General features: G+C 34.4%; 1 protein-coding gene across 1 annotated transcript; it reads left to right on the top strand.

The window, feature by feature from the left end:
- Positions 1 to 1534: 1534 nt before the first annotated feature.
- Positions 1535 to 8325, top strand: cep20 (centrosomal protein 20). Its single transcript, XM_056459506.1, has 5 exons — positions 1535 to 1577; positions 1790 to 1987; positions 4461 to 4545; positions 6234 to 6371; positions 6458 to 8325. Exons 1-4 carry the CDS (start codon positions 1550 to 1552, stop codon positions 6361 to 6363), a joined length of 441 nt encoding a protein of 146 aa, XP_056315481.1. The 5' UTR covers positions 1535 to 1549; the 3' UTR covers positions 6364 to 6371; positions 6458 to 8325.
- Positions 8326 to 17708: the final 9383 nt, after the last annotated feature.

Genomic DNA, 17708 nt, shown 5'->3' with positions numbered 1-17708 from the left:
TAACAATGGAACAACAAAAGCATCTTCGATTTTTTTTATAAGAATTGGCATGAAAAAGATATCAATTATCTTTGGGATTTACTTGATCCTCAAGGGAACTTCTATTCATACGGTGATTTTATGGTTAAATATAATTTCCATGTTATTCATAAAGAATTTCATACTTTGATTAAGGCCATACCTGATGGGCTTGCTCTTTAATGAAATGCCTCTTGTTTTTGAAGCGATTAGTTGAAGACAAATGGATTTACGATCTAAAATATAGTAATAAAAATATCAGGAATGTGTTTCAGTCAAAGAAAAGAATCACTCCTATTTGTTTTATTAAAATTAATTACCTTAAAATTAATTAATTATTCTGTGCTCCCAACAAAGTTAAAGAAATACACTTAAAAGTGTTACGCAATATCTACCCCACAAACGAGATTGTTTCTAAATTTGGTAATCCTAATTCAAATAGTGTTTTCTGTAACTCAAGTATCAAACCGATAGTTCATCTTTTTGAACTTTAACCCACATGTTAAAGTGTTTTGGACTGAGTTATCCGTCTTTTTTTCATAACATAGAATTTATAGGGTATTTACTTTATTGGGTAAATATTATATTCACAAATGTAAATTTTCCTCATGATTACCTAATTTGCTGAATTTTCTTTGTGACTTAAATTGTTTAATTTCTACTTTACAAAATGTTTACAGCAATACAAGTGTAAAAACTGTGAAACTCTATAAGGACTTTGTAAACATTTAATTTGATAGTTTTGCCGCTGTACCCTGTTTTTTATTATTATTATTTTTAGTACTATTTATTTTCTTTTATTTATTTTTCCCTTGTTTATTATTATGCTGGTTAATATGATTGTATTGTTAACAATAAAAAAACACACTAATAAATACATTTTAAAAAACGATTAAAATAATAATAATAATAATAATAATAATAATGATAAAATTAATTAAATAAAAAAAAATTGTGAGGGGAAGTGGGGGAAAAAATCCCCCAAAATTCTTAATTAATTTAGCTTAATAATAAATAATCTATGTTTCAAATAATTCTTATTAATTTGCTTTTGTTTGTTTGTTATTATTCATTCAGTCATTCATTCATTTATGTTGTTTGAATTAATTGTGTTTGTTGTTAATAATTACAATCCCTGTATTTTATATAAAGTGGCTTAATAAAGGATGAAAAAGGAGAAAGAAATGCATTATTAAACATTTTTATATTTTAAACAATTTTCAATAATATTAATATATTAATAAAAATATACAGAAATTTGTAAATTTGCTGAAAAAATATTTAAATTAGGTGCAATATATTAATATATAATAATATAAATTAATATATATTTATACATATAGTAATATATATTAGAGTAATTTTTTAAAAGTCTCTACTTTTTTTAACAGAAATGACCATGTTTGGTCTCCTGCTGTTTCTTGGTATGTAGAGTGGACGGGCTAGGCCTTAGCTTCTCTCTTTACTACACACATAATAAGCGCCACACTGACCTCTAGCGGAAGCGTCAGGTCACTGCAGAAGGGTTTCAATGGCAACCATCACTGAGTTGAAAAGCGGTGAGCTGATACTCAGAAAATGTCATCAATGTCATGTTTCTCATCGTTTTGCAGTCATTGGGTGCTTGTTAGATAAAGTCTAAAGTCGACACGCTTCTTAATGTTGCACTTTTAGCACCAAACGTTAGCCGCATAGTCGTCGGTGTGTGTAGTGAACTGTATGTTAGCCGAGCTGACTGAATTGTGTGTCCGTTTCCATGACTGATGTTTAGCGCTGAGGGAGACCCTGGAGGCCCGCGGGGTCCTGGGACAGCTGAAGGCTCGGGTCCGGGCGGAGGTGTTCAGCGCGCTGGATGACCCGAATACCCCGCGTCCGCCGCTCTCCCACGACAACCTGCTGATCAACGAGCTGATCCGAGAATACCTGGAGTTCAACAAGTATCGGTACACCGCATCAGTGCTGACCGCAGGTAAACACACACCTGTGTCCTGTGCAGGGCTAGTCCTGTACATGCGGGGGCTTTAAGCAGAATTATTTTAGGGGCCGACCTTGCTCTGAAGAGTGAAGTAATGCCATTGCAAACAAACTCACAAGCATTTTATTGCTTATTAAATACAGTCAATAAAACAAAAAAGTACAGCTTAAAGATTCGCTATATTTCTTCTACAACCTAGTTTTTGTCAACTACCAGCCTCAAAATGAAGAATTAATATTAATATTAAAATTATCTTTAATAATGAGACCAGTAGTGGTGTAAAGTAGCTAATTACAAATACTCAAATTACTGTAATTGAGTAGTTTTTCTCAGAAATTGTAATTTGCTAAGTAGTTGTAAAAATGTGTACTTTAACTTTCCCTTGAGTACATTTTAGTGCTGTAGCGGTACTTTTACTCCACTACTTTATTATTTCTTGTCAATGGGGATTAGAAACACCAGTCCTGTGATTCCTGTCCAATCAAATCGCACACAGAAAGTAAATCGCATCATTCTGAACAACCTCAAGACATGGCGATTTATAAATGCAGCAAACCGTTTGAAAGCGTTAAAAGTGTCCAAGATGTCCAAAATCTTTACACGCATTGACCTAGAGACTGTTTAGATGCATGCCACTGATGAGAAGATAAAAGATGTTTACTGTATGATGACCAAAATGGCCTTAAACACCCAGAAGGCACAAGACATCAGATTGACGTTGTACCCCAACGTTGTGGGCAAAATGCATTTTGTTTGGAAATAAAAATCTAGTTGACGTCAGAACCCATTGTCAGGCCGATGCCAATGTCCAACATCCAACCTAAAATTAACCAAATATCAACGTCTAATGATGTTCCAGCTTGACGTTGTGTGGACGTTACCACTATGACGTCTGTCAGATGTTGGACTTTAGTTGCCATACCTGATGAATAAATGTCAGGATTTGATGTCAATATGACGTTTGTTTAAGATGTTGGCTCGACATTGGATTTTAGTCACTTTCTAACAACCTAAAATCAACCAAATATCAATGTCAATACACGTCATTATTGGACATCAAAATAACGTTGTCCTTAGATGTTGGCTAGACATTGAATTTTGGTCACCTGACATCACAACCTAAATCTAACCTAATAATAGCATCTTATGGTGTTGTGTGCCTTCTGGGCACTACAGAATGTTACGTTTACACACATTCATAAATTACATGTAAATGCATCAGCTTTTTACAGCGTAATACTCATTATTCTTGAGTACTTATGAAAGGTCAACTTTTTACTCTTACTTTGAGTAATATTTACAACTGATCAGGGGCGTAGCAACCAGGGGGGACGGGGGGATACGTCCCCTGCACTTTTAGAGACAGACCATTTAGAAACAGGTGATTAAAAATGTAAACCTTTGGCTGTCCTCCCCACTTTTAAAATGTCCTCTACACCCCTGCAACTGATACTTTTACTCTACTTGCACTACATTTTTAGGCAAGTAATGGTACTTTTACTTGAGTATGATTTTTCAGTACTCTTTCCACCACTTGGGGCCAGTGATTCTTTGCTTCATTGGAGTGTTTCAAACATATGCTATTAATTTACAGCAAACAGATTAAAGATTCTAAAAGATTCTAGGTTGAGTGTTTTTCCCCAAACACAAAAACCCTGCAACGAAACACAGACACGGACTTTCAATTTCAGTCAGCCAGCCAGCCTCGGTGCTTCTGGTGAACTGCCTTTCCATTATAAAATAGCCTCGTTTAAGGTCTGATTTCTCTAAAAATCAGTGATCTTCACTGCCTTATAGATAAGCGATATAAAGTGGGTCTCAGACTCGACAAGAAGCACTGCATTAAATTCCAGCTTCCCCTACCATGTCTTTAAAATATGACAATTTATTTTACCCCAGTATTTTCAATGGAGTTTCTGCACTACGCAGGGTTACACAGTCTTTCATCTCGTTTTACGCTTAAACAGCTAAATGAATGCTTGAGTCTATTTAACTGACTGTATTGAAATTCCATTACAACATTGATGCCTTAAAAGGAACCTTATGAAATTGAAAATAGTCACATTAAGCTTTCACCAGAAGTTTGTCATTGGCTGAAAAACACTAGCTGTGCATATAGCCCATTAGCCAAAAGTGAAAAAGCAATATTTAGTCATAAATTATACATACATTCAGAACTCATGAAAAAAAGCAAAAATCAACAAAACAATTAACGTTATACAGTGCAAAGATTGATCCATAAATAATAAAATCAATAGGCAAATAATGTATTAAAAATACAATAGAAATAGAAATAACACTTGCTTGAGAAATACTATGAAAGATTGCCTTGCTCTGTTAAACATGATTTAGGAAGTATTCGAGAAATAATAAAAATTTCACAGCAGGGCCTTTTCTTTTTCAACTGTATATCACAGGAAATATGTTGGGTTTTTAAGGTTGATCTGTTTAAAATGATGTATCTCAGAATCAGGTCAGCCCGAAGTTCCTCTGGACCGTGAATTTTTGGCCAAAGAGCTCAACGTGGCAGAAGATTCAAGTGCCAGATCAGTGTGAGTATGATTGGTGTGACCAGCCTTACTCATGGGGCACTTAAATATAGCATTTACAAAGTGCTGCATAGAAGTGCACCATACAAGTGCACACACATATACATGCCACAACATTAAAGATGGCCCAGGGTCAGTGTGATTGAATTTTATGGCCTGTAAAATGTCTCTTCATCTAGAGCTCCATTGCTTTTCGTGTTTCAGTGATATGATGATCCTTTATGTGATTTTATGGCTTGCACATTTAAACTTTAAATAAATAAAAATCCGATAATCAGATATTTAAGCCAGGGACCTCTGGATGAGTTGACATAAAACAATTCGTTATTTGACCAATATTGTGACACAAGATATTTGAAACCAAGCATACACTTTATTTATATACAATTCTAGAATTTAATATATTTTTTCCTTAAATAAAATACAAACAATGTTGCAATCTGTACCATTGCCACAGCCATATCACCCTGCAGCCCAAGCCTGCTTACTCACCTAAACTAAGCAGGGCTGAGCCTGGTCAATACCTGGATGGGAGACTAGGTTGCTATTGGAAGTGGTGTAAGTGAGGCCAGCAGAGGGCACTCAACCTGTGGTCTCTGAGTCTTTCTGCCCCAGTATAGTGTCCCCTGAGCACCGTATAGTGTCAGTGAGCACCGACTTATGGATGAGACGTTAAACCGAGGTCGATATATATATATATATATATATATATATATATATATATATATATATATATATATATATATATATATATATATATATATATATATATATATATAATCCATCATAATAATCAACGAATTAATGTGTAAAATATTTTTTTAAGTTATATAATTTAATAATTTTTAATATAATTTATTATTATTATTATTATTATCATTATTTTATGCATTATTTGTTATTATTTTATGCATTAATTAATTAATTAATTTAGGGATCATGTACTAGTTAAAACAAAACTTATATTTACATATTTGGAAACTGACATAAGTATTAACTCGCTTGTAAATAGATAATTAAAAAAATATATTCAATAAAAAAAATTATATTGAAACTGAATAAAAAAAGACAGGAAATTTAAATGATTGTAAACTGGGAAAAAGTTTTACAGTGTTTTAAGTGCGAACACCGCTTGAGAGCCAGTGATTAAAAGCTGACTTGCCACTTTTTTTGCCACGCTTCAGATACGATCAGCAAAGAATGTTGGAGCAATAACATGAAGACGTTTTTAAATTTATTAAGAGGGTCTTTAAATTAGTTCTGTACGACACAAGTAGCCAGTGAAATGATTTAAGTGCTGGATATGATTCCTCGGTCTAGTATGAGGAAAAATTCCTGCTGCTCAGTGTTTGATTGAGATCTTCGGTCAGTCAGCCAAAACACTACTGCAGTAGCCCAGTCTGGATGTAACTACTGCAATACACAGACAGATTTTGCTCAAAGCACAACCATTTAGCTGTTTTGATCATATTAAAATTTCTATTGACTCACTTCTACAACTTTACCCAATATTCTTTCTGTTTCATATTAAAGGAATGGTTACCAAAATATTAAAATAACAGCCTCAACATTTACTTTGTTTTTTTTAATAAATTTGTATATAATATCCAAAACACACTTGTTTTTTTTAAACAGACATAATTATAATGTATGCTTAATGGTATTTGTGTTGTTTTGCTTTGTGGATTTAGGCCATTGTTGTATGGATTGTTCCATCATTTTCTTAGCAGTAAGGAAGAACACAAAGGACAAATCTTTCTAAAAGGCTCAGCAACAGTTACTTCACAAGAACCACATGGTCACCGTGATGCAGAGTCATAAACATGAAGGTAAGGAAGTGTTTGATTTTTATTATTATTTCTTTTTAAATATTCATAAATCTGAGAAACTTCAGCTGTTTCTGTTGTGATTTCAGCTCAACTGTCATCTAGAACCAACACACAAGAGGACGTAGCAAGATCCTAAGTAAACAGTTAATGCACTGCTGTTGTCAAAGAGGCCAAATTAGTCTGATCTTGTTTTTATTTAGAAGATTTTTACATGTTTTCACTTTATTTTCTTTTTAGCTTTTTATTTAATTTAGCTTTTTATCTGCATATCTGATGTGTCCTGAATGTAAGCAATTTTTATATTTGTCCAAATGACTTTGAATTTGATTTGAACATTAAATTTACTTTTGCTGTAAAATAGCTGTATTTTGATTTTTACACTTACTGTAACTAGCCACTTTACTAGGTACACTTTGCCAGTATCTAGTTGGACCGCTTTTTGCCATAAAAATCTGGAAATATTCCTCAGTTTAGTTTATATTGATGTATTCTGTCAACTAGAGCTGGGTGATATTGACCCTGTATTTCTTGGATGAAAAGCAATATATGGTAAATATTCATTCATTCATTTTTTCATTGGCTTAGTCCCTCATCAGAGGTCGCCACAGCAGAGCAAACCGCCAACTTATGCAGCATTTGTTTTACACAGTGGATGCCCTTCTAGCTGCAACCCAGCAAACAACCATACACATACAGTGCATCTGGCAAGTATTCATAGCGCTTCACTTTTTCCACATCTTTTTATGTTTTAACCTTATTCCAAAATGGATTAAATTCATTTATTTCCTCAAAATTCTCCACACAATACCCCATAATGACAATGTGAAAAAAGATTTTTTGAAAGTGTTGCAAATTTATTAAAAATAAAAAACCTGAAAAATCACATGTACAGAGCTATTCACAGTCTTTGCTCAATACTTTGTTGAAGGACCTTTGACAGCAATTACACCCTTGACAGCCTCAAGTCTTTTTGAATATGATGCCACAAGCTTTGGGTCATTGTCCTGCTGGAAGATGAACCGTCGCCCCAGTCTGAGGTCAAGAGCACTCTGAAGCAGGTTTTTATTCAGGATGTCTCTGTAGACTGTGGTCATATTATTTTTGAATTGCTATTGCCTTGCTATCACCTCCAATCTGGTAATTTGGACTTCCGACATCAACAATATTTGCTTTTAAGGTGCCATAGAAGAAAAATCTGGATATACCTAGCTAAAGAATAAGAGTTTAGTAAATGGAAATGGCTGTACTGTGATCCTCAAACATCATTGTTTCTTTGCTTTTATTGTACATCCCACAAGTGAAACACGCCCATTGACAAAACACAGACTATGGCCATCCACACAGAGAGATTAGCCACAACATTTTCTATTGGGATTACAGCAATTCATTTTTCTCCAGATTTTTGCATTCATCCCAGCTTGATTTATACTTGAGTTGTATGTGGGACTCTTATTTTGAAAACAGAAACAGGCTTTAAGGAAGAGTAAGCGGTTCTGTGAAGCATCCAACCATGCATCACCACAAAGTCTCTCATCTGTTCATAGCACTTTAGAACACAAAATGCAGGATCTACAGATTAAATATTTATTCAGTGCCGCCCCAAAGAGGCATAAGGTCTGTTTCAATGTATATTTTGTTAGTTTAACGTGTACATAGTAGCGGATGGCAAATCAAGGCTTCAAGAAACACTGAAACAGTTGAAGCAAATGTGTCGAAGCTTCAAAACGTTTTGAAACTCATGTCTACAGTGACACCTAGGGGTCATTTTTTATGTAATGCTCTGGAACAGCTTCAGCAAAGAATCAGTAAAGCAAATTGAGGTATTAAACCTCATATTGTAGATTTGAGGTTTCAAGTGATTTAGTGGAGCGGTGAGAGTTCCTGACTAGCATGCAGAGATAATGGGTTTGAATCCAGAGTGATGCAGCTGTAAATGTTAGTTTTGAAATGCTCTGTTCTTGTAACGTGTTATGTTTTAACATTGGTCTGACATCCAGATGATCACTTTGTGAATAAATGTGTCTTGGTCATACAAAAAAATCACCACAAAGTGTCACATCAGCACTTCAGAGAACAAAATGCAGGATCTACGGATTAAAAATATATTCAGTGCCACCCCAAATAGTCAAAAGGCCTCTTTCAATGTATATTTTGTTCATTTAACGTGTATATTATTAAATTTGCAGTGTATGTTTGTAATGAGGCAGCAGACACGTGTATGTTTGTAATGAGGCAACAAACACATGTAAACTGCTTAAGTGTTTAATATGTTTATGCATCATGTCAAATCGCTCAGCTCTACCATGATTATTCTGGAATGAAACATAGCCATTAAACATTAAAAACCTGTATAAAAGTTTCTGGATAATTTTCGCACTTAACTAAGCCACATACCGTCTGCTCATATATATGTCAGGGAACAATTTAATATATTGTTTCAATGCATTCTCTGACAAGTAGTGTACCTAATAAAGTGGCCAGTGAGTTTATATTTTAATGGTTTCTAATTCTAAAGGATGCAACTTTTGCTCACTTCCAAAGTTAAACTGTTACTTTTGAGACTTTTACTGTTCATCTTAAATTGCAATACATTACGAAATGCCAAAACGAGCCTTGATTGTTGGACAGCTTCTAAGTTGAGTCTTTCTGGTGAAGCCCCAGGTCCTTGAACTTTACATTTTTGAGCATTCTTTCTTTTGATTGGTTTTCATCTCTCACAGCCTTATCATCTTGCCAAAAGCCAGGCTGTCTAGAAGTGACATTTGAACTGCAGTTTCCTGCCGTTCTTTTCAACCCTTCTACAGAAAGCATTTTATATACTTTATACAGATGAATAAGCATGTTATAATCAAATGAACATCACTCGTGATTACTCTTGCTTTAATCTCTTAAGTGCTTCAGCAGAGAAACTCTTTAAGAATTTCAGTTGTGTTGTAATATGTTTGGTTTTCTTTCACCTCGAAACTTGCACCGCTCACAAACACTGTAAACATCATCCGTTGCCAAGTTCTGCAAATTCCCTCATTCTCCTTAAAAGGTAAGTCACTTACTCAATACTTCACTCAATATGTTTTATTGAGTATTGTTGCAGATAAAGCATTACGTTGAAAGGTTGATGTTAAAGTTTTCCCCAGTACACTCAGGGTACATTTTTCTTAACTAAAAGGTTATCATCAACAGATAGATCATGTGAAACATTTTGAATAAATATGAGCGGCCAAATATTTGCTTTCTCTCCTGCTGCTAAGCTGGAGAACGACGTTCCAATGGAGACAAAAATATCCAAACACATAACCCTCTAAAATAGTGCATCCTTCCATATTTTCTCTATGGGAACTGAATGTGCGCATGCAGAAGTTGTAGATAACAGACATTTTGTTCTTCTTTGTTAACTTGTTTTTATTATTAACAATTTCCTGGTTTTGTATCTCTGTGGGTAAGCATTCCGATACCAAAAGTGGTACCATACACACCTTGTCGTCAGATTTTTGTCTAGTAAATCTTGACGTCCGCTCATGATTAATTTGAACGCTCCAGTTCCTCTAAACGGATTCACTCTGAATGAGTTTTTGGATGAGTCTCAGGAGACTCTCCAGCTTGTACAGCCTGTGCCTCTCTCAGCTTTAATCTCGCACATATTTCCCGTTCCCTCCTCTCCTTCAAACGCACTGTCAGGAGTAATTCCTCAGATAGAGTTCTTCGGGTACAGCTAAGCATCTAGACTTTAGTATAGTCTTTGAAACTTCAGGTGTGCATATTGTAGTCTTTTTTTAATGCTTTTTTTTAACTAAGCAAGGAATTGTTTTTCCCTAAATATTGAAAAGTATTGCTGTTTCAAACTGTAAAACTGAAAGGAATAGCCCTTTATTATTATTAGATTTTTTTTTTATATTATTATTTATTTATTTTTTTATTTTTGGAAATACATGCAGGCTAAAAAAACCTTTTTACAAGTCACCTAGAGTTGAACAGTTGAGTTTTATATATTTTTTTGTCCATTCAGCCAATATCCACGTCTGGCGGGAGCACTTTTAGCTTAGCTTAGCATAGATCATTGAATCGGATTAGACCATTAGCATCTCACTCAAAAGAAAAAACAAGTTTATATAATTTTCTTATATTTAAGTTAGACTATTTTGTTGTTACATTGTGTACTAAGACCGATGGAAAATGAACAGTTGTTTTTGTCTAGGCTGATAGGCTGACTAGGAACTATACTCATGTTCTGGCGTAATAATCGGCGACTGCTACCGCGTTTTATTTGGAAATTTATTACCGCGGCGCAAGAACTGGTCGGGTCATGCAGCTCCCGCGTTGAAATGCAGTGAAAACAGCATCGCAAACTCACGGTTGACAAAATAGCAAATCAAATAAGCATTGCAATTGACTTGACGGGTTTTGTAAAGGCAATGCTATAAAAATATTTTGTGAATATATATATATATATATATATATATATTTTTTTTTTTTTTTATTGCAAATATTTTAGGTTTTTTTGCACTGCTTGATTTTTATTTGCAGATCTTTTTTTCTTTTTCTTTTTGAAAATTTTACTTTTATTTCCCAAAACTTAATTTTCCCTTTGTAGTTCTTTATTTTTGTTAGCAAATCAATTTTTATTTCTCAAAAAAAAAATTTCATAGCGATTATTTTTTTTTTTTGAGATTTTCATTTATTTGTTTATTTGTTTTGCCTAATACTTTATTTTTTGTTTGTGAAACTTTCTTTAAATTTTTGCAGGTTTATATGGCCCTAGACTGACTCCATATTGGATCCTCAACTCCGTTGTACCCCAACTCTTTACAGATATAGTGTCTGGAAATAGTCCTTGATTATTATGCCAGACTGAGTAGTAGAAAGACCAAAACTGTACCATCATGCAAAACATGTTACAATAATTTTTAGTTTACAACTTTGAAAAAAAATTCGACTTAGTCCCTTTATTAATCAGGGGTCACCACAGCGGAATGAACCGCCAACTTATCCAGCTGCAACCCATAACTGGAAAACATCCAAACATCCACACTCATTCACTCACATACACTATGGTCAGTGTTAGCTTATTCAATTCACCTATAGCGCATGTCTTTGGACTGTGGGAGAAACCGGAGCACCCGGAGGAAAGCCACGCAAACACAGAGAACATGCAAACTCCTCACAGGAATGTCAATTGACCCAGCCGAGGCTCAAACCAGCGACCTCCTTGCTTCTTGCTCATGTAATCTTTTTGGTAACATGTTTATCGTGGAGCTGAGAGAAAAGTTGCTCCGCTCTTTTTCTTTACGCCTTCATATGTTTTATATTCACACTCACACACAGTATTTAGTGTCTTTCTGCGTGAGTCTCTATAGTCCAGCTTACATTAATGTTGCTGCTGCTGTTAAATCATCATACGCTATGGGCAGGTGCAATACCTCACATTCCTTAATTGGCGTTTGTCTTTGCCGGCCTGAGAGTCTGCAGCTACTCAAAAGTTTATTGTTGGTGAGTAAACAGTCGAAAGATATCCCAATGAATGCCTATTTGTCTTAACAATGACACCGCTGTTGCACCATATTTAGTCAGTCGGTCCGAGTCTTTCGGTGTTCCCTTCTAAACACATACAGCCGAGATTCCAGGCAGACCCCATTGTACTTATATGGCACAACAGTGGAGCCATGCATCTCGATTTCACTCTCACTGTACACCCCCAAACCTTCATCCGTCTCCGGGACACTCGCTCTGCCTCCCTTCTTTTCCTTCACACATCCAGGAGAGCTTGATGCTGACCAGTGACAGGGATGAGCTTCTTTCCCTGCAGGCTTCGTGTTCTCTTTGCAGTGGAGGATGAAGTACACAATTTAGATACTTGACTAAAAGTACAGATACCCTAATAATATATGATTCCAGTAGAAGTACGTTGGAAAAAATGCTGGGTTCCACTCAGTCAGTTTGTGTTGGGACAACCTATTTGTTTTACAAATTTAAGTGGACTGAACGTAAAACAATTAAGTTGTCTCAAAATAAACTTAAAGAATTGTGTTGTTTCAGCTCATTTTGAATAAGTATTTTGAACAAAAGCAAACATCATTTGTTGTGTATAAAGTCATTCTTTTCTATATTACTTGAGTCAAAGTGCAAAAGTACTTTAATTTTAGCTTACTTAATAAAAGTTTAAGCACTTCCTGACTAATCTGTATTTACTACAATGTGTCAAACTCTGATAACAACACTGATAATTCATAATAGTTCAAGTAAAAACATGTGATACATTCACAACTGAAACCCATTCAGATCAGTTTGTAAATCAGTGAATTGTTTAGACTCTCTTTCAATTGATCATTTGAATCAGTTAATCGTGTACAGGAGACTCACTCTGATTTGATCAGTTGAATCATTTACTGGAGACTCACTGTTAATTGATCAGTTGAATCAGTGAATCATTTACTGGAGATTTACCCAGAATAGATCATTTGAATCAATTAACCATATATTGGACTCACTCTGAATTGATCATTTGTATAAGTGAATCATTTACTGGAGACTCATTCTGAATGGTTCATTTGAATCAGTAAATTTACTGGAGACTTACTCAGAACAGATCATTTGAATCAATGAATCGTTTATTGAAGACTCTCTCTGAATTGATTATTTGAATCAGTTAATCATTTACTGGAGACTCGTTCTGAGTTGATCATTTGAATCAGTTAATCGTGTACAGGAGACTCGCTCTGATTTGATCAGTTGCATCATTTACTGGAGACTCACTCTTAATTGATCATTTGAATCAATTAATCGTGTACTGGAGACTCACTCTGAATTGATTAGTTGAATCAGTGAATCATTTACTGGAGATTTACCCGGAATGGATCATTTGAATCAATGAACCATATATTGGACTCACTCTGAATTGATCCTTTGAATAAGTGAATCATTTACTGGAGTCTCCATATGAATTGATCATTTGAATCAGTGAATCATTTACTGGAGACTAATTCTGAATGGTTCATTTGAATCAGTGAATTTACTGGAGACTTACTAAGAACAGATCGTTTGAATCAATTAATCATTTATTGAAGACTCACTCTGAATTGATAATTTGAATAAGTGAATCATTTACTGGAGTCTCCATATGAATTGATCATTTGAATCAGTGAATCATTTACTGGAGACTAATTCTGAATGGTTTATTTGAATCAGTGAATTTACTGGAGACTTACTCAGAACAGATCATTTGAATCAATAAATCATTTATTGAAGACTCACTCTGAATTGATTATTTGAATCGGTTAATCATTTACTATCGACTCATTCTGAGTTGATCATTTGATTCAGTTAATCGTGTACTGAAGGCGCACTCTGAATTAATCATTTGAATCAGTAAATCATGCACTGGAGACTCACTCTGAATTGCTCATTTGAATCAGTGAATCATGCACTGGATACTCACTCTGAATTGATCATTTGAATCAGTAAATCATGTACCTGAGACTTACTCTCAATTGATCATTTCAATCAGTTAATCGTGTACAGGAGACTCACTCTAAATTGATCATTTCAATCAGTGAATCATGGAGACTTCCACAGAACAGATTATTTGAATCAGTGAATCGTGTACTGGACACTCACTTTGAATTGATCATTTGAATCAGTAAATCATGGACTGGAGACTCACTTTGAATCAATCATTTGAATCAGTGAATCATTTACTGGAGACTCACTCTGAACAGATCATTTAAATCAGTGAGTTATTGACTTGATGCTGTTGGTTAGGTACAGTTCACAATTCAAATTTTCAGTGCAATTTGTGATCTGATTTAGCAGGTTAACTTATAAATTGAATCTTATTCACCAATTAAACACCACAGTCTCATCTCTTAGCAATTGATAATTTCTCCCATCCACAACAACTTTTTACTCAGCTTGAGTAAAAAGTGCAATATTTTGTCATTTGGAATGTAGTAAAGTAAAAGTTTCCTGAAAGAAATATACTCCAATAAGGTACAGATGCTTAAAATGTGTACTTAATTAGTATTGAAGTAAATGCACTTAGCTACTGTCCACCACTGCACTTTTGGACTTCATCAAGGCCTTCAAACATACCAGCCATGGTCCTGTTCCCTGGAAACATCACACAGATGTGATTTACTGGACGCAATAGGAGGTTGTCCTTATATAGGAAGTTCCATTAGATAGCCGGAGACCGTTGTGGGAATGGAGGGGACGGAATGTGATTTGCGTAACGATAAGGGTCCCAAAAAGGATCTCAGGGGATTCGCTTTGTCCAGATGTAGTGTATTGCATGTAGCCTAGGGAATCTCCCTTCCTTTACATTTAATCCTTCTGTTTCTTTCGTCTGTAGATTTCTTATATATTTCTGCTGCTCATTTATGTTCACTGAATGGATGAACAAAACATCTCCTTTGTTTCAGACAAGAATAAGTCAGGAAGCATGCTCAGAACTGAGACTAATGTCATATAAGTACCATTGATGAAATATTTTGTTCGGTTATCTCGTCTTCAAAGGGGTAGTTCCCCCAAAATGAAATTTCACTGACCATTTACTCACCCTCAGATGGTTCTGAACTGTTTTTTATTTGTATGTTCAACACAAAAGAAATAGGCGTCACAGTGGCGCAGTGGGTAGCACAATCGCCTCACAGCAAGGAGGTTGCTGAACTGAACTGAATTTAAACACTAAAAACTGAACTACACTGTTCCAATTTACTATGACCTTTTATGTGAAGCTGCTTTGACACAATCTACATTGTATAAGCGCTATACAAATAAAGGTGAATTGAATTGAATTGAATTGAATTGCTGGTTTGAGCCTTGGCTGGGTCAGTTGGCATTTCTGTGTGGAGTTTCTATGGTGGTTTATTCCGCTGTGGCGACCCCAGATTAATAAAAGGACTAAGCCGAAAGAAAATGAATGAATGAATGAACACAAAAGAAGATATTTGGAAGAATGTTTGGTAATTATAGTCATTAACTTCCACTGTAGAATAAACAAATACTATCGAAGTCAATGGGTACGGTGATGACAGATTTTCGTGTTTTTATTTTGGGGTTTTCTCAGAATGATTGTCATCTCAAATAAATAATTCTACATCAAAACATGTTCATTGAATGCTCATCTAACATTGTTTTAGAATATTTAGAATATTCAAGAATATTTTAGGGGGTTTTACAATATTTGTGAAATGAAAACATGTTGCCAAGAAAAGATTTTGATGAATAATTTCAAACAGAAATTCATGAGAAATAATGTTTCTGTAACTTGGGAAAGTATCTTGTTTTAAACCAGCAAACAAAAATATTTTTTTGTAATTTTCAGCAAGTTTTGTTCTGCTAAGGGATTATTAACCCCAAATAAATATTATGCCACCATTTATTCACTTCAAATTTAGTGGTTCCAAAATTCAAAAAAACATTTTTTTCATTTAATCATTTTTTTAACCCCAAAGAAGCTATTTTTAAAATGTTGGAAACATTTAAATGAATAAATGATATTATTAAACCTTCAAGATAATATTACAATGTAATTTATATACTTGCCTACCGAAAAGACTGAATAAACAATTTAAAATAAAGTAAAATTTCGCTTGTCAGCATACACAAATTTTTCCTGTTCAAGTTGTCATAAAGTGTAGAAGGTGTTTAATACCAATTTTAGGAAAAAAACAAATGATTTGGTTTGAAATGATCCTTTAGAAAGTAAAATAAGTGTTGATTTTCAATAAAAACGAATAAAAATGTGACTTTCACTTTAGCCAGTACCATCGCAGAATGATATCAAGCACAGCACAAAGTTTGATTAGACATTATCTATATTAAAAAGCAAAACAGGGCAGTGGGTAGTGCTGTCGCCTCACAGCAAGAAGGTCGCTGGTTCGAGTCTCGGCTGGGTCAGTTGACATTTCTGTGTGGAGTTTGCATGTTCTCCCTGCGTTCGCGTGGGTTTCCTCCGGGTGCTCCGGTTTCCTCCACAGTCCAAAGACATGCGGTACAGGTGAATTGGGTAGGCTAAATTATCCGTGGTGTATAAGTGTGAGTGAGTGTGTATGGATGTTTCCCAGAGATAGGTTGCAGCTGGAAGGTCATCCGCCGCATAAAACATGTGTTGCCGGATAAGTTGGTGGTTCATTCTGCTGTGGCGACCCCGGATTAATAAAGGGACTAAGCCGAAAAGATAATGAATGAATGAATGAAAAAGCAAAACAATAAATAAATATGAGAGAAACAATCCCTGGCAACTTTCATTTTCACTTTCAATCAAAACCACCTTTTAAAAATGTAGCTCAAACTTATTTTTTAAAAATTAGTTTTTTTATTAATGTCAGGGTAACAATAACAGCATCACACAAATTTGTTACGTAGATTGTACATGAGTTTTACTGTGAAGTAAAGCATCAAATAAGCACATACAAGAGAAAAAAAAACTAAAAACAAACAACAAATAATATAAAATCATGTTAAGAAAATTAAAAAAGGAAGGTAAGTTAACAGTTCTAATAGCTTTAAGATTTTTAGAGGAAGCAATAGCACTAAATTTGAAGTTCCTTTTCAAAAAACAATAAAACAAGGTATACGTAAGAATTTACATCGGTGTATATGAAATTTTGACAGAATTAAAAGGAGATTAATAATGAAATATTCTTTACTTTTATCATCAGGGCTATTGAAAAACCCAACAGGATATCATTAAGAGATAACAAGAATCCCTGTAGTATCTTGCGATGAACAACCAAAGAAAGTTCAATCCAAAAGCATTGTGTATGAGGGCAATTCCAAAAAATGTGATCAGCACTTTCACGGGGTATATTACAGAAAGAGCAGCGTGTATCTATATATGACTTGAATCTTTTCAAAAATGTCATGGCTGGCTAAAATCTGTGTTTATTAAACTGTTAAAACAGTTTAAATGAAATTTCTCTCATTTTGTTTCTTATTATATTTTTATTTTATTTGTTTATTTATTATATCATTTTGTTTCTTACACACAAACTTTTTACCTTTGAATCTGGTCATATATTTTCATCCAGATAAACTTCACATATGGGGTTGTTACAAATTCCTTTTGAAAGAGAGACCTGATTTTGTAATTACGTGAGGAAGGTTGTGATAATGGCACAGACGAAACACTGGATACTCCACCATAGCCTCTAAAAAGCATTATAACACCTTTAGGAATTGCATCCATTACAATGGAAAATTCTTTTGGGGTTACCGGGAAACCAAACTTGCATAAAAACTCTTTATTATTTTAAGAGAAGACCATCTGAATTAAATAACTGAGAAACAGTCAAAATCTTTTTCTCAAACCAACTATTTAAAAATAAAGATTTGCTTTTATAC

The sequence above is a fragment of the Danio aesculapii genome, chromosome 6 (genome assembly GCF_903798145.1).
Source record: "Danio aesculapii chromosome 6, fDanAes4.1, whole genome shotgun sequence".
Taxonomy (NCBI): domain Eukaryota; kingdom Metazoa; phylum Chordata; class Actinopteri; order Cypriniformes; family Danionidae; genus Danio; species Danio aesculapii.
Note: the sequence above shows the minus strand (reverse complement) of the source record. Positions and strands in the feature narration are given on the sequence as shown.